Source organism: Lynx rufus, unplaced genomic scaffold, assembly GCF_022079265.1.
Source record: "Lynx rufus isolate CCGP_SWC_20201006 ecotype Redwood Valley unplaced genomic scaffold, mLynRuf1.p SCAF_7, whole genome shotgun sequence".
Classification (NCBI taxonomy): Eukaryota; Metazoa; Chordata; class Mammalia; order Carnivora; family Felidae; genus Lynx; species Lynx rufus.
In genome coordinates this window covers 67,893,054-67,918,802 of record NW_025814889.1, presented here as the reverse complement: position 1 = coordinate 67,918,802, position 25,749 = coordinate 67,893,054, and the positions used below count along the sequence as shown (strand labels likewise).

Genomic DNA, 25,749 nt, shown 5'->3' with positions numbered 1-25,749 from the left:
TACAATACTGCCAAAATCTGAAAAATTCATACCTTTTAAAGACACCCAGAATAACACACACTAAAATATGATAAGTTGGGTTATTTTGCTTGGTCATGTCAGAAGGTTCAATAACCCCTCCTAAAGTGGCTAACTTCTAACCAAGAGGATACTTTTAAAAGATGGAAGTCCCTCTACACCAGAAGCGCTCGCACTGCAGAGAAACTTGGAATCACTCAGAAGGCTTGCTGAAAAACAGATTGCTGGGTCTAACCCCAGAGGTTGTGATTCAGCAGGTCTGAACAGGGCCCTAGAATTTACATTTTTAACAAGTTTCCTGGAGATGTTACCGGTCCAGGCACCATACTGTCCTAGACATTCACCTAACCTTTGACTTAAAAATTGAGAACAGAAATTTCATCAAACACTGGACCTAATAGAAATTACATCATGCAGTGATTTCAGAGTTCACAGAACATTTTAGACACCTTATCTCCTTTACCTTATATCTGCATAAAGTCCTGACCTCTTCTGCTCCATTTTAGTAATAAATTATCTGCTTTAAAAGGCCAATAATAATATGTAACTTCCTGCAGCTCTTTATCCAATATTCACCTTCCTCCCTGGCTGCCTCCCCACCATTTTAACTCCTCTGACCCCTCACACACATACTTCTTCTCTGATTCATTTTCTTCTTTCGTAGCTACCTCACACATATGTTATTTAATCTTATTATCTGTCTTCCCCACTAGAGTTGAAGCTCCCTGAACCTGGGAGTATCCTATTTATATGATAATCCAAATGCCTAGGTCACTGTCTAGCAGGAGCTCAATAAATATTAACTTAATTCATTAAGTAGATAATTAATTAATTGAGGGAAATGTCACACAAGATGTTCAAGCTTTGGCCTGGGTAACGTCATGGCAGAAACCAGTTCTGCCTGCCAGTCCTGTTGTTTTTCAAGGAAACCCATTCCAACCCTGCATACTCCATGTTTCCAAGTGTCTTTCAATGAGAAGTTGCCCACAGAGGTTGGTGACCAAGCTGCTCAAGGTCTTAATACTCTCCTAAGGCAGAACTCCAAGAATAATACAAGGGATCTGAGTACAGTTTACCTAGCAGGTGGCCAAGAACAAAGAAGTAAGGAACAAGGAAGAGCAGGGCACTGATTCTGATCAAAATCAAGGCTGACTCCCCATGTAACTAATCCTCAGACACTGGTCGTTTTGTTGGCATATCAAAGATTTCCACAGGGCAAAGAACAACAGCACCAGCACAACATTTGTATATGGCCAAATCCTCTCCTCGATGTGCCACACAAAAGCAACCAAGTGAGGCTCTGGTCCTCATTTTCAGGAGGGAGATCCCAATCCAGGTCTCTGCACAGTAGAAGATGGGAGATTTAAGGGCAGCAATTCCCTTTCCTAACACTCCTGCTCTGACTTACTATCCTAGAGGGCAACCCCTATCTCTCTGTGAGGGCTCTTCCCAGCTCAAGTTTTTTTATTAAAGTGCCACCTGAGGGGCACCTGGGTGGCTCAGTCTGTTAAGCGTCTGACTTAGGCTCAGGTCATGATCTCACAGTTTGTGGGTTCAAGCCCTGCATCAGTCTCTGTGCTGACAAGCGCAGAGCCTGGAGCCTATTTTGGATTCTGGGTCTCCCTCTCTCTCTGACCTTCTCCCGCTCTCTCTCTCTCTCTCTCTCTCAAAAATAAAAACATTTAAAAATAAATAAATAAATAAATAAATAAATAAATAATAAATAAAATGCCACCTGAGAGGTAAAGTGAGAAAGAAGGAAAAGGAAGAATAAATTATTTTCCTCTTGATTCGACTTAAATAACAGCATTGAGAAACATGCATGGACTGGTTTGTTGATTCCCTTCATTTCTATGGAGGTTCTCTACTAACAGGTGGTGCAAACACTGGTCTCTGCTTTGGGCTTTCAGTGTTTTTCTCTATTTTGCTCCCTCTAAAAATATTCTGAAAGAGCTGCCAAGTCCAAATGCCTTTATGATGAGTTTTCTCCCAAGATTTTCTGGCAGGATTTCCTGTTCATGGGAGCCTGGAATCTGAACATCCAGAGCCTCAATTTTAAACCTCAGAGTCTTTCCAAAGGTATAACAGCCATTTTTCTCTCCCTAATAACAGAACGCTTACATGTAAAGGACAATTTTAACAGATTTTACCATGGTGACTATCTCTCTACGCATTGCATTATCTAGACAGTTTTCTTTAAAAAAAAAATAACAGGAACAGTACATGAAAGAAAATGGAAAAAAGTGACCATTTGGTGTTTATTATAGGTACCAAAAAAAAAAAAATCCCACTCAACACAAAGTAAAAGTCTATCAACGAGAAAATGGTTCATAAAACAGAGTATAGGTGTATGTGGGAAGCTACACTGCTATTAAAAATGATAATACAAAATTTTACATTTATCAACACAAAAAAGAAAACATATACAACCTGCTTATAAAATTATTAATATCATCCCATTTCTGCAAACATAGAAAATATACAATATATTGTACATGTTGTATATATGTATGTTGTACATATATACAATACATGTTATGTGTGACTACACACATAGAAATTCAGGAAAAAAATCAAAATGTTTTTTTTCTTCTTTATCTTTTTACCTATATATCAATACATCTACATATCAGGTAAATATCTACTTATGTGAATTTTTTGTAATGTATTACCTTTACAAGTTTAAAACAATACAAAATGCATTTCCTTTTATTCAAAAATGATGTACCCCTTACCATTTTGTTCTAACAGAGTGGACAACGCATTTGCAGAGGCCTGGAAGACTTCTTTCGATGAAGAATGCATCAGCATGGAGAGCATCACTTCCCTATGAGCTGGGAACCTTTCACAAATTCAATCACAATATTAACGGGAACCTTTTGAATAATTAGTTCAAATATTCCCTTATCATTATCTACTCTAACAACAAACAAGGCCTTTAAACAGGATTTCATGTCACCTCCACTTTAACAAGTCACTTTGTGAATTACAGGTAAACAGTTTTTACATTTAAAAGGTAGTTCAAATCCACTAAATACTAATAAGTTAGTATTTCTCTGTTCCTTCAAAGTTGATAAGCAGTAAAGGGGGAAAAAGATTCAGCAAATATATAAAGAGGTGTTAAGAGTAAAAAGATAAAGTGAGAAAAAGAATGGAAACAAGAAAAAAATAAAAATCATAAAGAAACAGCATGAGTTTTAAAAGTGTAGAGCATAATATATATTCTTTTAATAATATATTTTAAAGGTTTCCTATGGATATTAAGGAAATCAGTGTGCTATGAGCTGAAATTTATAAACTGCAACAAGAACTTAATCTTAAAAAGATTGCTCAAAGTGGATTAGGAGATTAGGATGCTGGTTTAACATACAGTTTTCTAAAGTGTTACTGTTGCCTTTTAAAATGGAGACATATAATTAAATAGCATTTGTGTCATTAATTCTCTCCCGACGGGCAACGGACCCATATGCATCCAGGTTTTCAGGATTTGAGATGTACGCTATCACTACTTAAGTTTCCAAGAAAAGTCATTCAAAAGTTCTTAAAGCAGGAGCATACCCAGGGCAAACATCACACATATAAGCATTGCCATAAAGCACAGAGCCTTGCGGCCATGAAACAACTCTGATACACACCGAACTCCTGTTTACAGTTTGTATCTTTGAGAGAGAGGGCTGGTCTTAGGAGGCTTGAATGGCACTCCCATAGAAAGCCTCCTCCAGAGCTGACAGCTACAAATAAGCCTCTAAAGAGAAGACACATCAACACTGCAACATCAAGTAGGGAATCAATTTGGAGGCTTCTGACCACACTGAACTCCTGATATCGACAACCTGCTGGCTAGTCACTGCAACAGAGAAGGTCACAGATGGCTCTGCAATCTCTGTCACCTGAGATTAATTAATACAGCTTTTTTAATGATCAGCTAGAAAACTGAAAGGTTCTTTCTCAATGACTCATAATTTCTGAATGATGCTTGATTCCAAATCGCTGGGTAATAATTCTCAATCACACTAGGGATCAAAATATTATGGATGCACCACTATTCTGTGGCAACACTTGAAACATATATGCCTACATCAAAAATATTTCTAAAAATAAAAGTTACAATTACGGTATTTTATATGGATTGATTAAAAATGTAACTGAAATTCTCTATCATGTAAAATCAAAACTACTGACTGGCCGTCTTCGTCTCCGATCTTCTCATGGAGACTGTTTTGGTACATGAGGAGATTGTTTAGGGCCCAGCATGCAGCTTCCTGGATCAGGGGAGAAAAAAGAAACCTGTCAAAATATAAATTACTGAACAAGCACAATTCTGAGTAACTATAATATTTACAAAAGTGTCCGACCTGCACGTGCTTGTTCTTTCTATGCCACGTCAACGCTTTGTAACAGGCTTCCAACCAAAACAATTTTTCTTCTTCCTCATCAACATTCTCCTGATTTTCATTCTTTTCCTCCAAATCTTGATTTAGGAAAATGGTCTCAGCTTGAAAAAATTTAAGCATATGACTTACTTACAGTCTGAATGACCAACTTGAAGTCCCTATTTTGAAACATTATGAACGAAGTGAGGTATTCCTTAGTAGTGGTCTTGATTCATTACAAAGACTTTAAAAAATACATTACACACCTCATAATAATGCTATTCCAGTTAGTCAAATGATCAAATGAGGAAGAGGACACCAAACAAAACTAACAGACTAGAGGAAGATGAACTGAGATTAGCTGCCTGCTAACAAAGCTAAATCAAGGATGTAATTACTCATGTATGAAGAGGAAAGGTGTACTAATCACAACTGTTAGTTCCCTTAAAAGTATCTTCTATGAGAAAACAAACTACAGGGGCACCTGGGTGGCTCAGTCAGTTAAGCATCTAACTCTTGATTTTGGCTCAGGTCATGATCCCAAGGTGCATGAGATCAAACCCCGCATCTGCCTCTGCATTGGCAGCAGGGAGCCTGCTTGGGATTCTCTCCCTCTCTCTGTCCTTCCTCCTCCTCCCTCTCCCTTACAATAAATAAACTCAACAAAATTTTTTAAAAGAAAAGAAATTACATAAGGACAGAAAAGGCATTTAATGCTTCCTTCCCTACATATGACTGTCTCGATAATGTTGTCTTGTTATAAGGTTCCCATTCAAGATCAAATGCCCCATAACAATTTCTTGTTTAGTAAAGTTACTTACTGAGGAGTGCTAAACAGCTGAGCGCTGCAATTTGTAACGTGGCGTTCTCTGAATACCGCCGCACAGCTTTCACCACAAACTCATGTACATCGTTTAATACAAGAATATTAAAAAAATTACCTAAAAGGTAAGGGAGATTTTAGCTGAATTGTCATCCGCGAAACCTAAATTACTTTGAATTGTATAACAGTATTTAAATCAACAAATTTGAGTAGTAAATATTTTTAATGACATTAAAATATACGTAATTTAAGTAGCATAGTATAATTGCATAAAGTTTTGAAAATTTATTTCATGTAATCATTCAGTTATCTTAGACAACGGAACTGACCAGGCAAAAATAATGATATGTTTGGGTTACATAAATTTTTTTGTTCTTTGACGCTTTCTCCTGTCATCCCATAAAACAATGGTATGTTATGCATGGCACTACAATATTCATTGTACAAAATAGCTTAATTTTGTAAAGATGGAGAAAAACTCCCTCCCTCGTCATTAAATGCTTTTGCTGAACTCTTCTTTCGCTTAAAGGAATACTGCTCAGAAAAGCCACTGGCACACGTCGTTACTTGATTTTGTCTGCGATGATTTTAGAAAAAAAGAGTAAGAGAACACTTCACCACTTCTAAACTAAACCAGAAAGAAATCTCACACCTTTTTACACTCATTCTTCTGAAATCAACACACAATCCAAAAATCTAAGTCATTATGAGGAAGGAATTTTTAAATGATATTCCAGAAGTACGTGCCTCCTTCCATTTAAGCTTATTTCTAACTCTACAACAGTCACCAGTTTCCTTCCAGAAATAAGAAAGAAACTCCTATTTAGCTGTAAGTCTAATTAAATAATCCCTAGGACACAAAGCCAGAATTGGAAAAGATCATATATCTGAAAAGCCTAAAGCCCACACTAAATATCAATCAACGGCTTCAATATCAAAAGGCAGCTTAATCAGGTATAACTCTTCTTTCAACACCTTCTTATGTTCTTACCTCTTTCACATCCACCCACTAAGCAGACATACCCCCCCCCCCCCACCGCGCTTAGTGATATCTAGTCTTGGAAAGTCATTTCAAAAGATTCTCCTCTACTTTTACCAACTTCTCTAAACCTGCATTGTCCCTTCACCTTGTCTTCCCTGCCACACCACTGCCAACAACCGCTCTACCATCCACCAACTCTATGACTCTGGGCAAATACCAGGGAGACTGGCCTTATCTTACTTTCAGACAGTTTACATGAAAATACATAGTAAATTACATAAGGCCTTTATGTGCATTAAACCCATAATAAGGTTACATAATTTGACAAAATGCTAAATATTTATTCGTTGACTTTGGGTTTTTTAATTATGAAGAGAAAGTTAAGCTTCTTTTGAAACAGTAACAGGGGCAATAAATTCTCTAGTCATTAAATGGAACAAATAATCTGTTAACAGATGAATAAGAAAGAAAGGTATCCTTATCTGAAGATCAAGTTGATGGCTTTTTAATACTGGATAGTGTTAACTCTATAGGGAAAGCAGGGAGAAGAAGAAGCCCAGGGGACCTTCACCAGCATTGGTAATGTACTAATACTTCAGGTGGGTGGGGCATTCCTCTGCATTGTGCTTCACGTTTTCTACATATTATGCTTATTCTTTTGTATGGATCAGCTATATACATAGTTATACTTTAAATATAGCACACACGCATGTGCTCTCTCTCGCTCTCTCAAAAAATAAAGAAAAATTCTAAGCATGGCAGGATAGTTTGCTACTTTACAATACTTCCATCCAGTATATGTCAATACGCTACTTATCCAACATACAACCTCCGTATGTATGGTATATACACTTACATCATATAAACCGTGACAACAAATTAACCAAGAATTAGAACTCACCTAAGGTAAGCCTATGGAGCAAGCAGCAACTCACTTCTTGAATTTTTTCATTGTCAGGGAATGCTTTCATGGCTTCTACCACAATATTGTAACACCTCACGTTGCCACTCATGAGGACTTCAACATTACTGCCTAAATTTAAAGAAATAATAATTACCCACAAGGTAGTAATTTCCCACTTGAAATATACATACAAAAACACCCTATACATTTTGCAAATCTATGGCAGGATAATGGCTCTATTTCCAAATTTAAGTACCATGTTCTGTCAATACTGTTCTGTCAGTGTTCTCTCAATAGCTGTAAAAAATACCATGTTCATTGCTAATATAATAGGATTTAGGACTCTTCTCTAGAATTAAGGGAAAATTGATTTACTCCTGTTTCTAGGCTTAAAAACTTAAAATATAGGGATAATTGAGAGTGTTTTTATGTAAGTCTAAAAACGTAATGTCTTGGCCAAAAGTTTTCAAATAAATGAATGTGGGGCCTTTCCCTAATGAGGCACTACTCCTTTGGATAATGGCTTTCACATTGTTCCTCTCCCTTTAACCAACAGAAAGAAAATCAAAATCATGTCACATAATAGAACAGCCAAAGTCAGCTATGACTTATTTCCTGTCTATTTCAGAAAGGCAGCAGAGCAGCCAGTGTACCAGGAAACGAAATCAAGCTTCCTGAAGGCTCTGAGATAGATGGAGAAAAGAATGGGGGACTCAGGGGATGTGTAACTAAGAGACAAACACGGGTGAACCAGAAAGGAAGGAAAAAATCTACTGGGAAAGGTAGGTAGCCAACAGAAAGAGTGAGTGTGTGAACTATATTTAATAATGTTGACTATTATTAAAACAAACAGAAAAGGTGTTTACAGAACATTTTTCTGCCTTTTTTGGCATAACCAAACCAACCGTTTTTCAAAAAATATGTTTTTAGTGTTTAATTGTATTTTAAAGAGCATTGAAAACATGTTGTAATAAAAAGAAATGGTTTCTGAAAATAATTATTTGCTTTACTCAGAATATGAGACATGATTTGCTCTAAGACCCAAAGGCAAACATCTTTCAGTTAGAATCAGTGTTTACAGACTGATGAATGGATAAAGAAGATGTGGTATGTATATATATAATGGAATGTTACTCAGCATCAAAAAGAATGAAATCTTGCCATTTCCAACAACATGGATGGAGCTACAGTGTATTATGCTAAGCGAAATAAGTCAAAGAAAGACAAATATCATATGATTTCACTTATAGGTGGAATTTAAGAAACAAAATAGATGAACACAGGGAAAGGGAAGGAAAAATAAAATAAAAACAGAGAGGGAGGAAAACCATAAGAGACTCTCAAATACAGAGAACAAACTGAGGGCTGCTAGAGGGGACGTTTGTGAGCGGATGGGCTAAATGGGTGATGGGCATTAAGAGGGCACTTGCTGTGATGAGCACTGGGTATGATATGTAAGTGATGATTCACTAAATTCTCCTGAAACCATTACTACACTGCATATTAACTAACTTGGATTTAAATAGAAAAAAATACAAAAAGAAGATTCAGTGTTTAAAACATTTCATTTTTCTTATTTTTAGATGCCTCCTTTGACCTTTGTGTGATGAATCGACACATTTTTCACTGCAGTTATGTCAGACGTGGGTGGAAAACAATGAATTTCAAAGCAGCCAGCCCAAAACAAATAAATTTTACTTGTTTTACAAACAAGTAAAATGAGAAACATATTCAGTTTGTTGACAGTGGATGGCTCAGAAATTTTAAAGTATGTCCATCCTCAACTGTAATGCAACTCCATCTACTTTCAAATGTTTAATTTCCTACGGAAAAGAAAATGATGGATTTTATAACAATCATGAAGAAAGAGCATTACTTCATAAAGGGATTGGGTTTTTACTGAAAACTCAGCAGATATCAGCAGATATCCATGTCTGAAACCATGTATGTGTATTATACATAACACATTACAGTGCACATGTATGAAATACAAATTATGTAATAAATACTATCAAACGTTTTCACACTTATTACATACCAGGTACTATTCCATATTTTCGAACTCATTTCACCATTTAATCCTCACAACTTCACATGTGTGAAGATGAAAACATCACTAGATAAATGCACGTGTACCTCCTGTATGAACCGGCACAGGCGATACATGAATAGTGACAAAATGCTCACGTGCACTTACAAAAGTAACAGAATCTGAAGCGTTATTCCAGCCCATTGACAATCACTAGTAGCATACACAGCAAATTAATTTCTTCTTATTTGTACTTATTTTGTGATAAAAGTGCCTAGATTTCAAAGCATCAAGAAAACGCTCAACAAGCATCACTATAAAGTTCAAACTCCTTCCTGTGGCTTTTCAAGCCCTTCAAGATCTGCTTGTGTCTCTAGCCTCATCCACTGACTCTTATCAAGGCCTTCCCCTGCTTCCATTAAATGACACACAAGCAGACACCCTCTGCTCAGCGCTGGGCATGCATATGCACACACATATGCACACACACGCACTCTTAAGTGCACAAGTTTCCTAAGCTACTTCTACCCTCTTGCTCTCTCTTCCTCCAGGATCTTGACACAGGATGCTCACTGCTTGGGACACTCTGCCTACACCTTCCACTTCACCTCAGACATCCCTACACACAAAGCTCTCCTCAAAGACCTCCTCAAAGTCTCTACCAAGAGATCCTGCCTCCCTTCTTTTTCTCTCATAACGCCAGCCACTTGTGCCAACACTTGCCTTACAATACATTGTAATCACCTACATACTTATCCATATCTGGCATGGTACACCATGGGTTCTGAGAAGGCAAGAAATATGTCTATATTTTCTGCTACTGTTTCCCAGCACAGGAACCAGCTGCAGGAGAGTATCAATAAATAAAAATTAACCAAATGAATAAAGAAATGGGTTTTGTATCTACAAGTTTCTACAAAATAAAAAAAAAAATTAATGGACTTAGAAAGGGGGTGCCTGGGTGGCTCAGTCAATGAAACATCCAACTCCTGATTTCAGCTCAGCTCAGGATCTCACAGTTCTTGAGATCAAGCCCCACATCGGGCTCTGTGCTGACAGTGCAGAGCCTGCTTGGGATTCTCTCTCTCTCTCCTTCTCTCTCTCCCCCTCCCTAGCTTGCTCTGTCTCTCTCTGTCTCTGTCAAAAAATAAACATAAAAAAATGGACTCAGAAAGGAGGTAAACTGTAATTTTTCATACAGAAAAAAGAAATCATGCACATGGGGTACTTACAAGGAATTGCTAGGGAGTGTAAACAGTGCACTACATGAAGCACAATTTCCTCTTCATCTTTAAAATTTTTTAATGCATTTAGCAAGATCATATAATCTTTATTCTCAACAAATTCAGTCAGCTGCTCCTCTGAAACTAGAAAAATAAAGACAAAATACTGAAAAGCTTAAAGTTTACTTACTCAAAAACATAATATTCATATCAATCATGAGATACAGTAAATACAACAGACATAATTTTAAAATACATATTTCAGCAAAATCCTTCCTAAGAATTTCATAATGGGAAAAAAAAGCTACTGAGATTAAAATAATTTTTTTGACCTATATTAGTTACTCCATATTTTAAAATGCAGAAGTGTTAGTGACCAAACAATTCTATAAAAAAACAAAATTATTTATAATTGCATTTGGGAGATTATAGAGAAAACTGACCAAGGACTAATAAAGATGGCCTACTGGAGGGGCACCTGGGTGACTCAGTTGGTTAAGCATCCAACTCTTGGTTTCAGCTCAGGTTTCGTGAGTTTGAGTCTCGAATCAGGCTCTATGCTGACAACACGGAGACTGCTTGGGATTCTCTCTCTTCCTCTCTCTCTGCCCTTCCCCTGCTCTCTCTCTTTCCCAAAATAAATAAATAAACTTAAACAATAAAAAAAATATTTTTAAATGGCCTACTGGAAGCGAACATATCACAATACTTCAAAGGAGTGGTTAATGGTACGCTGTTGAAAGGCAGCTCAGCTAAATCCATCAGTCCAAGAGGGGTGAACTTTGGCAAATGACAACTACGTAGACTTCAAAATACTCTATCTAAATGGCCTTGATTTCATCAGAATTATCATTAATTTTCATAATGAAAACAGTTTGATCAAGCCAATTAGTTCCATTTGGAGTCATTTTATTGGGTGGGTAACTCAAAAACATGTATAAAAGTCTGGTTTATCTAGCCTGAGAATTGTGCTGACAAAAATGTTGGAAAACTCAGCACTCTTCAGGATCAACCTTACTTTTTTTATTTTTCAACTTGATACCAACGGTACATGTAAAATGATATGATATTGGTTAGGTTCTAATAAATGAGTATCATGGAACTTTCTCATTTTATGGTACAGTTTCCACAGTCTACTCTCAAATTTTGAAAATTCACTTCACAGGTGCCAATACATCCAGAGAACTTGATTTCCTGGGAAATTCAGAAATTTTTCTACTCTATATTTATAATCATAACAGTGTCAGCACTGATGATATTTCTATTGAATAAGGGCTTCCTTTTAACATTCCCTGGTCCTTCTCCATATATTCTGGATGGGTCCCACAATGCTGGGGAGAGAATGATGTTAGCCCTTCTTCCATGAATGAGACCATGCCCTTAAACTGCAACACAGAAGGTTACAGGCCTTGCAAGACTCAATCTGCTTGGTTCTCTTCAAAAGCTTAGTTCCAAGATACAACATTTATAGAAGATATCCCAAAAGATGTTCCTCGATTCCCCACTCACAGTAAACTGTCTTCTCCACCAAGCCTAATCTTCAGAGAGCTGGGTTCCAGGACCATGCTGTTCTATTAATAGAATCTCTCTCACTGAAATACACTTTGTACTCCTTATAAAATGTGTGTACTTTATCATCTCATCCAGGGAAAGCCAAGGGAGTATTTCCTCAGGTCTCCCATGACACTGATCACTTCTCCTGATAAATGGGTTTATTTTTTATCTCAAGTAACTTTGTAACGGACGATGTTTAACTCTTTGCCCCATAGGAGGCAGAGAGCCAGATTTCTGCAAGTATCTGAAGTAACTAGTTACTAGTTACTAGTTATCTGAAGTAACTAGGACCTGAAGTAACTAGTAAATTTAACCAGGCTTTATATTGTTTCCCCTTCATACATTTCCTCATCCATTTTTCTCTCCTTTATTATAAATAACTATAAGCTGTTTAAAGTCCTTCTGGAACGAGACAGGGAATTAAATAGCTCCATTTCTGGAGCTGCCAGAAACTAAAATGGCAAACTGACAAAGACACAGAACCCACATAAGTTATTCTTATCCTAAACCTCCAGCACTGTTGGTTCTCCTAATGATGCAGAACATGCTTGGAAAATTGGTGGTAAATTGAACTGCAGTGGTGCTGACTAGCTGTGTGCCCGTGGGCACATTGCTCATGTCACCTCTCCAATCCATTTCCTCACCAAGCCGATGGAAGGACTACTGGTCCCAACCAAGTCCAAAATTACACAATAATCTCTGTTATCAATCTTAGTGCCATGCCATAAAATACCTATTTGTCTTTTTCCTAAGAGGTACTTTGTAAACCTCTTGGTTCTTTATACTGAGCCTCTAGCAATTTCTAAAACCCCTGGTGATGACTCAACACCATAAATCCGAATTTAATCTATGCTTTGGCTTCACAGTTTTATTTTTTCTTTCTTAACTCCTACGCATCCGGTTTGCAAAGAGAATCTTATGCCTTGTTAAGCAATGGAAGACAGTCTACTACAATGGCATAATTTATAACCTATGAATAAAATTCATTCCACAAAACAAGCAATGTTTCTTAATTAACCCCATTATGTATCCTAGACTGACAGTTCCCACTTCTTAATAAAGAATAAAATTTTACATACCTTCTTATTATCGTAATTACATTTTACTTTTCCCATAATAAACCCTTGCTTCTTCTATAAATATAAAAATAGAGATTTTGACATTTTTAAATACCTCTTTCAAACAGCACACGTAAAGCTTTGCATCCAAGTTTTTGGACTTCGTCATTGGCTGAAAATGTGCGCATGGCATCAAAAATTAACAAGAAAATATCAGTCTCTTCATCCAATATCAGCAAAGTGATTTTACCTATTTGGAAAAAAAAAAAAAAACATGTCCCAGATAAATAGCTGCTTTAACATTTAATGTGTTGGTTTTTACACGATGACTAGAGTCTGTGGACTCTTCTTTTTGATAAACCACTTAATTCCCCCAGATGTTAGACCTATCAAGCTCTATGATCTTTCTAAGTAAAATAAATTCTCAGTACACTTTACTATAATTCCATGATTCCTAGTCAATACCTGTAGGCAAGACTTCTTTCCCTCAACTCCTGAAACACATTTCTATCTGCCTTTCAGACAACATCATTTGACTATTCCATGGGCACCCCCATATCTAGCCTGCTCCTGCTCCGTATCATCTTCGGTGATACGATCACCCAAGTTACCCAAGAGAGAAACTACCAACTCATCTTCCTTCTTCCATCCTCCCTCTCTCTTCTTACAGTCTACCTAAGCAAAGTAGGTAATTGGTCTACCAAAATTGGTCTACCTACCAATCAACTCATTACCAAGTCCTTCAAGTCTTTCTTCTAACTATCTTAAAAATTCCCTTTGAAGTAGCCCCCCCTTCCTATTGTATCCAGGACCTCATCATCTCTCATTTGAAATGCAAACCCAATTGTTTAATGCTTTGCTAGGCTGAAATCCCTCCCTAACTGGCTTATGCCCTGCACTGTATTTCTAAAACACAAATGTGATGCTATAAATCCCATGCTAAAATCTTCTAAGGTCTTTTCATACTGTTCAGCCTGACAAACAAGACCCTTTACAAACTCACTTCATGAACCTCATCAGCCCCACTCAATCTATGCATTGCCTCAACCCCACACATGCTAAAGTCTTCTGCTTACCACTAAACACTTTCTTGGATATCTCTTTGCATTTGCACCTGCTGCATTGAATGCCCTTGCCCCTTCCCACACCAAACATATTCCTGCCATAATTCAAGAGATAACCACACACAGCATCCATCCTGTTAATAAACAAGTATCAGAATAGGAGTGTTAGTAGTAGTAAACACACGTCTGGCACATCACATGTCATCCACGGGTTAAAGCAGATCACTCTAACGACACATGTAAACCCACCACGACTCCATAAGATAGGTGCAATCCCCATGTTAGAGATAAGAAGACTAAAGCACAGAAAGGTTAAGTGACCCAAAGTGACTCTGTTCAAGGTCCAACAGCTAATAAGAAGCAGAGTTGGATTCCTTAGGCAATTTATGTCCATACTCCTAAGTCCTTTGAATGGGTTTGGCCACTCTCTTCTTCTCTAATGTTCCTGCAGTGGTTTCTGTCCTTTCCCTGTTGTAAGACTTTTCTCATTAAATTGAAATGATGTCTTATACTACTTTTTATGTCTTTGCCTGTCCTGTCCAATTCAGTAGCCACTAAGCACATGTGGCTTTTTAAACTAAAATTTAAATTAATTAAAAATAGATTAAATTAAAATTTAGTTTCCTACGTTTCAAGTGTTCGATAGCACATATGGCTACTTGCCATGATACTGAAAGGTGCAACATTTCCTTCATTGCAAAAAGTTATATTAGACTCTGGTGCTGGACTGTGAACTTCTACACTGTAAGAAGGTTGCCTCATCTGCCTTAGAATTCTCTGATAGGAAGCACAACTGTAAGTGCCCAACAGCTACTAAATCAATTAACTAATAAGCCAAACAATAAAAACAATCCATAAGTTAACCTCGGATAAGTATCTGAAATGAACTTTAAAACACATTAAAAATGGTCTTACAGTGCAAAATTCTACATGTCATATGGAAAATACTAACGTAACCAGTCTTTTCAAGACCCATGTAAAATTTTCTAATTGTCTGCACATTGCTGACTTCAATATATTCCAGTGTTGGGAGATTTTTCAAATTCATAAACTCTCAGTTTCCTGTCCATTGCAAAAGGAAAACAAACAAAAAAGAAAAAAAGGCTCCCAAGGATGGGTTTAAAATAAATCATGGTTAAGACTAGCTGGCACATCCCACTGTATATTGTAATAAAAGGCTGTGTTGAGGACCTTCTGGCCTCTCCGACCCCTCTCCTCTCATACTCTGAACTTCACCCTCCTCTTCCTCTTTCTCCCATCTTGTCCTCATTACTTAACAGGGCCAGTGAGGGCATTTAAAATCTTTCCACCCAACAGGTTCAACCCTTATGCTTAGCATGATAGGTATCTTCCTGGGTATTTGCATGCTACTCTCTCGACCTAAAGCACCCTCCACCACTTTGAGGGGGAAAACCCCTCCCTATCACCATGATTAGCTCCCCTGTGAGCAACCTTTCTTGTCAGAACCTTATATAATAGCAAGTGTCCATCACAGCAATGATCACAACTATTGCACTGAACCAAGATTCTTTGTTTTCAGGTACATAATCCTCCAAGCAGAAGTGTCCTCAAGGAAAGAACCTGATATGTGGACTCAGACCCTGTTTCTACTAGTTATTGGCTGAGGCAACCTCTTTGTGTTTAAATGTCCCTCACTAGAAAACTGAGATCAATACCTATCTCAAGAGACATTCTGAGGATTATGTTTGTAAAAGCATGTGAAGTATTTTACATGTGAAGCCCGGCATCTAACATGCATTCAAGAAGTAATGTTATGTGGTTTTAAAATATTACTATTATGTCATACCCTAGAATATACAGAAAACATATAAGAAATACAATGAAGAAAGGTAATAATGACAAGGTCATGTTTAGCCAACAAGCTAATGGGAATGTGACGCGTAGGGCCAGGTTGGGGAGCAAAGCTGGGGACAGAAATTAGGTTTGGGAAAAACACATAAGGTGATGCTTAAAGCCAAAGATATTGGGTGGGATTTTTGAGGGAAAAAGTATATGCAAAAGAGATAAGATGAGAAAACAGGAACAGAAAGAATTTTGGAAGTCAGATATTTAGGTTATATTCTTATTCTTTAAAAAGACATTTGGCAAATCGTTTAAAATACTTCTTTAATTTGAGTCACCATTAAAAATATACATGTGTATATATTACCTGAAGTTAGGAGGAGATCTAAGGCCTTTAGTCCAACTGTTAACAGGTTTACACTGGCATTATGAACTGTTAGCATTTTAAGAATCAGTCTGTAATTAAAAACAGAAATGAAGATAAGAGCGAATTATCATATCTAGATGTTTGCTTTTTCAGATATTGTGTTTCAGTCACCTATATTTTCATTCATCTCATTGTATTTCATTCCCTACATTGAATCTTGTGTAGTTTTACTTCCATTAAAACTGAGCCAGACTTATAACAATTAAGAGGGCAATATTATGAGTCTCAATAAAGAAGTGATGCCTTTTTCCTATGAATATTCAAATTCAATTATTAATTACTTTTACTCAACTCCATATCCAAAGTATCACAAAGAATTATATACATCAAGAGATGAAGCTCATTTTTATGTGATATAAACTTGCGAATTACATGTCATGCATGTTGATATATTAAAATATACAGAAGTGTAATAAAGATGTTAGTTTGTACAGATAATTAACAATCCACATGAATAATTAAATCATTCATTTTTACTAATTTTGAAAGAGGAATTAATAATATTTTATCATAGTGAACTCAGTATTACTCAACAATATTCAATTAGTTCAAATTCATTAAATTTCTCCCTGAGCTAATCATTTCTAAAATATACAATTTTTAGTCTATCTCTACCTACTACTATTTAGCTTTACATCATTAGAAGAAGACAGAGCCTGGTGACATTCACCAGTTGGCAAGGTGAGAAATTGAGACACTCTGTCCCTCTATTCCCTGTCAATTCTCTTCCAACCCGCATTGCCCTGCAAGCCCCTGCACCACACCCCCACGCCTGACTTCATCTCTACACCAGATTTCTTCTTTGGTACTATAAGCCTTTGGTGGAGAAAAGTCCTTGAATATGGGGAGATTATGTTTTACAATAAAGTTTGCTGGGAATGATCTAATATGCTCCACTACAGAAAGCAGTGTGTCTACCTTGTTCACACTACTTCAGGCCTAAAGTAGGAGTGAATAAATGATGAATGGAGGGTAACTGAATAAATGAATGAATGAGTCAATGAGACTCCCTATAGGAATGTTCATGTAATTTAATTTGAACAGTCGGTTTGTACTGGAATATGACTAGATAAGTTTTCTAAAACTCCCTAAATTATAGATTGCTAATCTTTGGGGATTTTGGAAATTCTCAACCAAACCAAGGGACATGTAACATTTCAGTTACTAATTACAGTTAAATTTTATATAATTCCACATTAAATGCCATATACTTTATTTTTTTTAACGTTTATTTATTTTTGAGACAAAGAGAGACAAAGCATGAATGGGGGAGGGGCAGAGAGAGAGGGAGACACACAATCGGAAGCAGCCTCCAGGCTTCAAGCCGTCAGCCCAGAGCCCGATGCGGGGCTCGAACTCACAGACCGCGAGATCGTGACCTGAGCTGAAGTCGGACGCTTAACCGACTGAGCCACCCAGGCGCCCCAAATGCCATATACTTTAGAACTGACTCATAGAATCTCAGAAATTGGTTTGGAGATGATTAGCATACAGTAAATGTGAATATGTCCTTTTCAAAACACTCTTTAGATCCTGGAAACTGAAGAACAACAATACATAAAACATCAAAGATGGAAAAACAAGCACAGATAGGGTCACCTATGAACAAACAGCTCTGATCTGTTTAGATTTGCAGCAATGGTTGATACTAACAAACAATACAAAGATGTTACATTTGTTTTGCATAAAAAAAAAGTTTTTTACAAGCTATTATGTCATTGAAAGCAATCGGTATTCACTTCTCTGTGGTAAAGAAAAGTCACATTAGTTACCCGGAACACCTAAGGTTAATGCCAGAAGACAATTTTTAAATGTCAAGGAAAAAAGCTATCCAAAAGGGATTTTCCTGGAAACACTTTTTTCTTCAGAAAATTTTTTCTTAACTAATTATGGCTAAAGAAGTGATCTCATCCATGAAGTCATTGTGTTGCAAATTGCCGTAACCAACATAGCTGGTAAAACAGCTATCAAGATTTGGCTGCAGATGTGCTAAAAGGTAATTTCCTCTTTTTTCTTCATTTTGAAAGCTGTGGTTTAAGCTCATAAATATAGATGTATGAATATAGAGGAAGGTACTTTTTAAAGACAGTAAAGCATAAACTTTAAAATTACTATTTACAGAACTTTTCAGTACCCTTCATTTTTTTAACAACTAGTGGCTTATATCAGTTCTACAATTAAAAATTAATAGGGGCGCCTGGGTGGCGCAGTCGGTTAAGCGTCCGACTTCAGCCAGGTCACGATCTCGCGGTCCGTGAGTTCGAGCCCCGCGTCGGGCTCTGGGCTGATGGCTCGGAGCCTGGAAGCTGTTTCCGATTCTGTGTCTCCCTCTCTCTCTGCCCCTCCCCTGTTCATGCTCTGTCTCTCTCTGTCCCAAAAATAAATAAACGTTGAAAAAAAAAAAAAATTTAAAAATTAAAATACTTCTCGGTTTGAGTTCATAAGTAGTCATCAAAAATCTAAAACTTGGGGCGCCTGGGTGGCGCAGTCGGTTAAGCGTCCGACTTCAGCCAGGTCACGATCTCGCGGTCCGGGAGTTCGAGCCCCGCGTCAGGCTCTGGGCTGATGGCTCAGAGCCTGGAGCCTGTTTCCGATTCTGTGTCTCCCTCTCTCTCTGCCCCTCCCCCGTTCATGCTCTGTCTCTCTCTGTCCCAAAAATAAATAAACGTTGAAAAAAAAAAAAAATTAAAAAAAAAAAATCTAAAACTTAATCAACTGCATAACTGCATCATTACATTATTAAAATAGTAATAGCACCTAAATTCTACCTCAAATACTGGCTTTCTAATTCAATTAGAGAACATACTCCTGAGTCGAAAGCTCTCTATAAATGTAAGCCATTGGTTCAGAAAAAATACCCACATTTTAAAGGATTTTACCAGATTGGCTTGGATTACAAATATATGATATATAAAAGGTGGGGTTGTCATATGTACAGGTAAATAACAAAGTTTGTTTTTACACATCTGTCATACTTACTGGTGGATCCCAAGTACCTCCCAATCACGTCCAATATCCTGCGGTCCCATTAAGCTTTGCATTGTATTTGGACAGATTTCTATCAATTTGCATAGAAGTGACCAACCCACCTGAAAGCAAGAAAATCAAATATTCACATCTTTTAAACATGCTAATGGAACAGATTCATTCTAAGTGGAATAGGTGACTACAATATTTTTAAATAATTATTTTAAAACAAAATGATATCCTAAAATGCTTACTGAGGAAAGCAAGCCATATAATTAAAATACATTTTTCTCCAAATATCATACCAAAAGTGCATACAAAAAAATAGTAAAGCGTTTCTGAATGATGAAGGAAATAGACTATTATCTAAATAAAAAGAAATGAAATGAAACACAAAAAGTAGTTTCAGAGGACATACCAAGATTATGGAAGTACAAGATTTTCAAGTCACATCTACCTGACAGTTGGTGGTAGGAAAAAAATGAAGTGGTTGAAATGGAGGATTAGAGGAAGTTGGAGATTTGATAGCAAAGTAAGTTATTAGGAAAGACTGCCCGCACAGGTAGGGTAGCTAGAATAATTAGCAGAGAAGTAGAACTGTCTGATGGCAAGCCAATGTCTGTTACAGGAAGAAGAGAAAGGTGCTGTAAGAAAGACAGGAGGTAGAATTTATCAATGGATCCCTCTAGGTTTCTTTAGAACATCTAAATATGAGTTGATGAGATGTCGGCATCAGAAATGCCCCTAGACTTTTTCACATTTCCAAGTGAAATATGACCTTACTGATGTATTTTAAATATGTCTTCTTTCAGTACGTTCACATGATACCAACTTGAATAAGCTGCTCTTTACTTCTGGAAAAATACAATTTTTTTAAATACAACTTTTTTTAAAATGCGGTATTTGAATTTCAAACAAGAGATTAAATTTAACTCATTCCGCTCTATAGTCCTTTCTAAATTTAAGGAATCCTCCATTCTTTCTCCTATACTACAGAACTAGATTTGATATAGTCAGAAAAAAGAAAACCCAAATAGAAAATGCATAAATATGTAGCCTCTAGAGATTTATGAAAAAGTGTCTAAGTATGATGTGTGATAAATGCCGATATTATATGAATCCTGACAGTGGGATTCACTGTTGGTCAGAATTACCCAGAGAACAATACAAAATAGGAAAGGTAGGACTTGAGCCAGATTTCAAAGGAATTAGAAACCTGGGCATTCAAAAAGGGAAATGGAAGCCTCTGAAACTGATAAGCTGTAGGGAGAGTAAGGTGCTGAATGGTAAAGATGGGGCTGCGGGAGGGTTCTTGCTAGACAAAACCGGATGCATAAACGAACCCAAGTGATGCAGAGCTCAATAACAGCATGAGAATTTCTGCGCATCCAATGAGGGATAATGGCACAAGTTTGTTGTTTACAGGAATAAACAAGGTATATTTCCTAAAATGATTCCACAAGATCTCTTTACAACATTATTTCTTAATGTTTTCTGAATTAAGCATGGATTGCTTTACTCTGCCATTACATCCTTTTACATAATGTCAAATTGCTTGAAAAGGCAGCAATTTCTGACAGCTATTTTTACCTATATTTAAGTAGGACATCCTCCTCCATGTAAGCTGAAGAGACATTGACAATCCAGCTGTCATAGAAACTGGCTATTTTTGTGCTTGCGTAAAACACACTGAGAATTTTTCCCAAGTATTTAAGAAAATAACATTCGGAACAGCTTCCAGTGGAAAATAAATCACAAATCACATAGAATGCACTACTCACTTCTGTACCTGCATGACTGGCTCAAGGAGAAAACCTGTTTTGTTTTGGCTGGTGAATAAGGAGCATCAGTAATTGCTTTGCAAAAAGACTGAGGCAACTGAACCTCTAGGATTAAAGAGAATCACTGGCAGCAGAGCAGAGGTAACAGGTGACCCATTAACCTACTCAATTAAAAGCTTATCTCCCAGAGAGAAGGTTCCTATCCCATGCAGTTATAATACAATTAAATTGGTAGTTTCACTTATTGTAATTATTCCGTAAATTCCAGCATCTAATTAATGCACAATGGCAAAGAGTCTAGGGGTTAAAGGCAATTTTAGTCACTCTCATTTATTTTGCTCCCTTACTTCAAACGTTGAAACTGTAGATAAATACAAGTAACATAAAATTAAGGAGCACAGAGAAATGATGAGATGCCTGTCAGAAAAAGGAAAATACAAGACAGCTAGCCTAACTACTAATTCCCTAAAGACTGTCATTTATTAAGGGGCATTAATAAAATATATAAAAGACCTTGAAAATGCAAATTTGGAATCTGGAATATCATGTTAAATGAACTCTGGAAACAAACTTTTTTTTTAAATTTTTTTAATATTTACTTATGTTTGAGAGACAGACAGAGCCTATGTGGAGGAGGGGCAGAGAGAGAGGGGGAGACACAGAATCTGAAGCAGGCTCCAGGCTCCAAGCTGTCAGCACAGAGCCCGATGCAGGGCTTGAACTCTCGAGCTATGAGATCATGACCTGAACCAAAGTCAGACACTTAATCAACTGAGTCACCCAGGTGCCCCTGGAAACATACTTTAATATTTACTTTTGAATTCACCTTACCTTCTTAAATTCATCATTCAGTAAGTTTCAATTCCGCACTTCCAACTAATTCAACGTAGAAAGCATTAAAGAATATCTGTACTAATTATGCCACAAATATGAAGAAATTTGAAACAAAAAAAACCCACTTCCTTTTAAGTGGGGTATTAAAATATCAGTAGAGAGGGGCGCCTGGGTGGCTCAGTTAAGGGTCCAATCTCACGCAGGTGAGAAGTCATGATCTCAGGGTCTGTGAGTTCAAGCCTTGCGTCGGGCTCTGTGCTGACAACTCAGCCTGCTTCAGATTCTGTGTGTGTGTGTCCCTCTCTCTGCCCCTCCCCTGCTTGCTCTCTCTCTCTCTCTCTCTCTCAAAAATAAATAAACATAAAAAATTGTTTAAATATCAGTAGAAAGACCTGTTTCTACATCTCTTTCATAAGACCCATGATAATTAAAATTGATAATGTAATAGTGCCCGGCTTGGCCACGGTATTTGCAGCAAACCACTGTGTTTCTTACTTGCACAAAAAGCTTGTGAATTCAGCAGCTAGTGGACTACAAGGTGGAAAGTGAATCTGAAGATATATGAAGACTTGAGTCCTGGCTCTGTCATTAGCTTTGTGATCCTAACTGAGCTACTTAACTCTGAGGTAAAAGTGGCCAGTGAGATTTCTGAAAGGACACGGAGATTCCAGTGAGAATCAAATGATGTCAAATACATAATGCATTTTGCATACTGATACACGTATGGCGCTAAAACTAATAATTTCATTCCATTAAATACCAAATCAAAAGACAATTCTTATTTCCTTGCATCCTTTGTCTCTGGTACCCACTGGACAAGGATATCAAGTGACATTCATAATACTCCAGACAAACATGTCCAGGCTTGGGCAGCTTCTAAAACAAAGAATGAAATGGTGCATATGTTCCAGCTTCCCCTGGATTCTCAAGTTTAGCACTGTCTCCTCTGCACCCTGCAGACCAAGCCCTCCCAGGGCCCTGAGGATTCTGAGTTTCACCCAACAAGGGGACTCTCTCTATCGAGCATGGAATCCAAGGAAGACAGGCTGCCAGACAAGGCACTTTTGAACACCAAAGCAGAGGCAAGTAAGAAGGGATGATGTGGGTGGAGAGCAATGTGACTCATATTTCATGGGCAAAATTCAGACACTGGGTGCTAAATGGAACATTGTCTTTATCATGCCTCCATCTTTTCATGATTTTGTCTGCTAACAACTGAAAATCAACAGTCAGATGGGAAATATTTCAGTTGAAGAAAAATTAAAATAACCATTTATCCCAGGGAGAAATATCCTCACAGAATGGGGCGTCTGGGTTAAGCAGTCGACTTGAGCTCAGGTCATGATCCTGGGGTCTGTGGGTTCAGGCGTCGCATCAGGCTCAGTGACAGCTCAGAGCCTGGACCCGCTTCGGATTCTGTGTCTCCCTCTCTTTTTACCCCTCACGCTCTTTCTCGCTTTCTCTCTTTCAAAATAATAAACATTAAAAAATATTTTAAAAAATAAATAAAGATAAAGGAAGGTAGGTGTATGGTTCATCCAAACCAGACATAGCTGGATACAGAGATGAACATAAAAGATGAAGGTAGACAGACACAGATTTGGAGATCTCCAGATAATTTCTTACTTCTGTTTAACCTCTTCAGTATTAAAAAACATGGGGCGCCTGGGTGGCGCAGTCGGTTAAGCGCCCGACTTCAGCCAGGTCACGATCTCGCGGTCTGTGAGTTCGAGCCCCGCGTCAGGCTCTGGGCTGATGGCTCGGAGCCTGGAGCCTGTTTCCGATTCTGTGTCTCCCTCTCTCTCTGCCCCTCCCCCGTTCATGCTCTGTCTCTCTCTGTCCCAAAAAAATAAATAAAAACGTTGAAAAAAAAATTTAAAAAATAAATAAATAAAATAAAATAAAAAACACTGGCTTTCCGACTACACCTTCACAGATTTCAAAGTTCAAATCTCTTTCCCTCTAGCACCCATGCAGCAGCATGCAAATGACAAAGCTGCTTTCAGTTCTCTAAATCTCAAAATCTACAAAGGAAGTTAATACATTAGGCAATAATTTGTTTTGACTGTAAATCATCCTTAACTATCACCTCAGGACCCCCTTTTTTTTTTAACATATTTGAGGCATTTAGCAAATTTGCCAGTTATGTCTTTTTATTAATTTAACTATTACTAAACTTTCTTGCTGTTACTTATTCTCCTTTCCCAAACTATTCACTCTTGTGTCATCTCTAAGACATGCTGTACATTGGTAAAGATTCTTGGAATAATTTTTTTTTAATTTTTTTTTCAACGTTTATTTATTTTTGGGACAGAGAGAGACAGAGCATGAACGGGGGAGGAGCAGAGAGAGAGGGAGACACAGAATCGGAAACAGGCTCCAGGCTCCGAGCCATCAGCCCAGAGCCTGACGCGGGGCTCGAACTCACGGACCGCGAGATCGTGACCTGGCTGAAGTCGGACGCTTAACCGACTGCGCCACCCAGGCGCCCCGATTCTTGGAATAATTTGATTAAATGCTGATGAACTCATCCAGCCAATAACAGAACTAAATCTCAACCCATTAGTATTTCCTGCCCACCACCAACCATGTTCTGTAGGTCTGTGGTATAAATTCATCTCTACAAAACCATTAGGGGGCATTCAGTGGGCCCTTTCGCACCATTAACATTTGATAACGATTTGACAACCCTTCCTTCTTAAAGTCACAGTCAGTGGTCTGTCAAGCCAAATGTCAGAAACAACCCAGCACTTCTGGGCACATAATATTGACAGAAACACATCTATTTCCAAAGTGAAGGGGGAATGGGCAACATGAAAACAGTTCCTTTACCTGCTGCACACTAGCGACTCTCATATACAAGTCCAAGACGATCAACACAGGCACGTGGACATTTTTGCCTTGAAACAACTTGGAGGCTGGAAAAGAAGGGGGTAAGGGAAAAGAAGCAAAGTGAGGATTCACGCACCCCCTTTTGGGTCGGAAACAAAAGTGGGCGCAAGACCTTCCTGGTATTCTCAGCTCCTTTCTTGCCCTAAGGAGTAGACAGCGTTTGTGGCTTCTCAAGAGTCCAGGTCTGTGCAGCTCCAAAGCGCGAGAGAGAAAGTTTGCAAAAGAGGCAGCGCGGGGGTGGGGGATGGGGGGAAGCAAACAGTTTGCTTGCAGATGATTACCGTGGTCCGCGTACGTGAACACCAGCAAATCCTCCAGAATTTGGACCAGGGTCTCTATCTGTTTTCCTTCCTGGACATTGTTTAGCCTGACTATCAACTTCTTCAGAGTTTCCTCGTCCTCCTCCTCGCACCCCTGACAGCTACCACTGGCCATGATGCACCCTGCTCCAAGCCGACCGTCCCTCCCGCACGAAGGCCGGCGGCCCGGGCAAGGCGCAGGGGCGCCGCGGCGGCTCTCGGGGACGAGCGCAGTTCACGGCCCGCAGCCAGCGCTCCCCGCCGGCCCCATCCGCACCCGCGCCCGCCTGTTTATGAGGAAGGCGGCGGCTCCCCGCCCAGCTCTGCCCTCCCTCTCTGCAGCCCTCCTCCTCGGCTTCCTCCTCCCCCACCCAGGCCCCAAACACGAGCTCAGGGGCCTGCGCGAGGCTCGGCCGGGGTACGGCGCCCGGCAGAACCGCGGCGGGCGTGCGGGTCGCTGCCTGAGCGGGGCCCCGCCGGGGGACCGCGGCCCCGGCCCCCGCGCGGGCCGAGACCCGAGACCCGAGACCCGACCCCCGACCCCCGGAGGGCGCCGCCTCCCGGGACCGGATCCCGCTCGCCGTGGCGGCGCAGCCAGGAGTCGCGGAGGAAGAAACTGACTCAGCGCGCTCGGCGGGCTCCCAGGCCCGGAGCCCCGCAGCCGCGGCGGGAGGAGGCGCGCGGTCTGCAGCCCGGCGGGCGACCCGCCCCACCCCGA

At 38.8% G+C, this 25,749-nt stretch overlaps 1 protein-coding gene across 3 annotated transcripts in view; it reads right to left on the bottom strand.

Moving 5' to 3' along the window:
- LRRK2 (leucine rich repeat kinase 2) overlaps positions 1 to 25,268 on the bottom strand; it is a 138,219-nt gene extending 112,951 nt beyond the window's left edge. The window contains exons 1-11 of one of the 3 annotated variants that reach the window (XM_047065485.1): positions 25,014 to 25,268; positions 24,673 to 24,758; positions 19,238 to 19,347; positions 16,199 to 16,287; positions 13,080 to 13,214; positions 10,362 to 10,496; positions 7,098 to 7,229; positions 5,213 to 5,332; positions 4,374 to 4,513; positions 4,201 to 4,280; positions 2,754 to 2,860 (exon numbers count right to left, since the gene is read on the bottom strand). In XM_047065485.1, the coding sequence (XP_046921441.1) occupies positions 2,754 to 2,860; positions 4,201 to 4,280; positions 4,374 to 4,513; positions 5,213 to 5,332; positions 7,098 to 7,229; positions 10,362 to 10,496; positions 13,080 to 13,214; positions 16,199 to 16,287; positions 19,238 to 19,347; positions 24,673 to 24,758; positions 25,014 to 25,167 (1,288 nt within the window). In that variant the 5' untranslated portion in view covers positions 25,168 to 25,268. The remainder of the gene's footprint in view (positions 1 to 2,753; positions 2,861 to 4,200; positions 4,281 to 4,373; positions 4,514 to 5,212; positions 5,333 to 7,097; positions 7,230 to 10,361; positions 10,497 to 13,079; positions 13,215 to 16,198; positions 16,288 to 19,237; positions 19,348 to 24,672; positions 24,759 to 25,013) is intronic. The other 2 variants (XM_047065482.1, XM_047065484.1) reach the window with 2 other exon arrangements.
- Between the last annotated feature and the right edge of the window lie 481 nt (positions 25,269 to 25,749).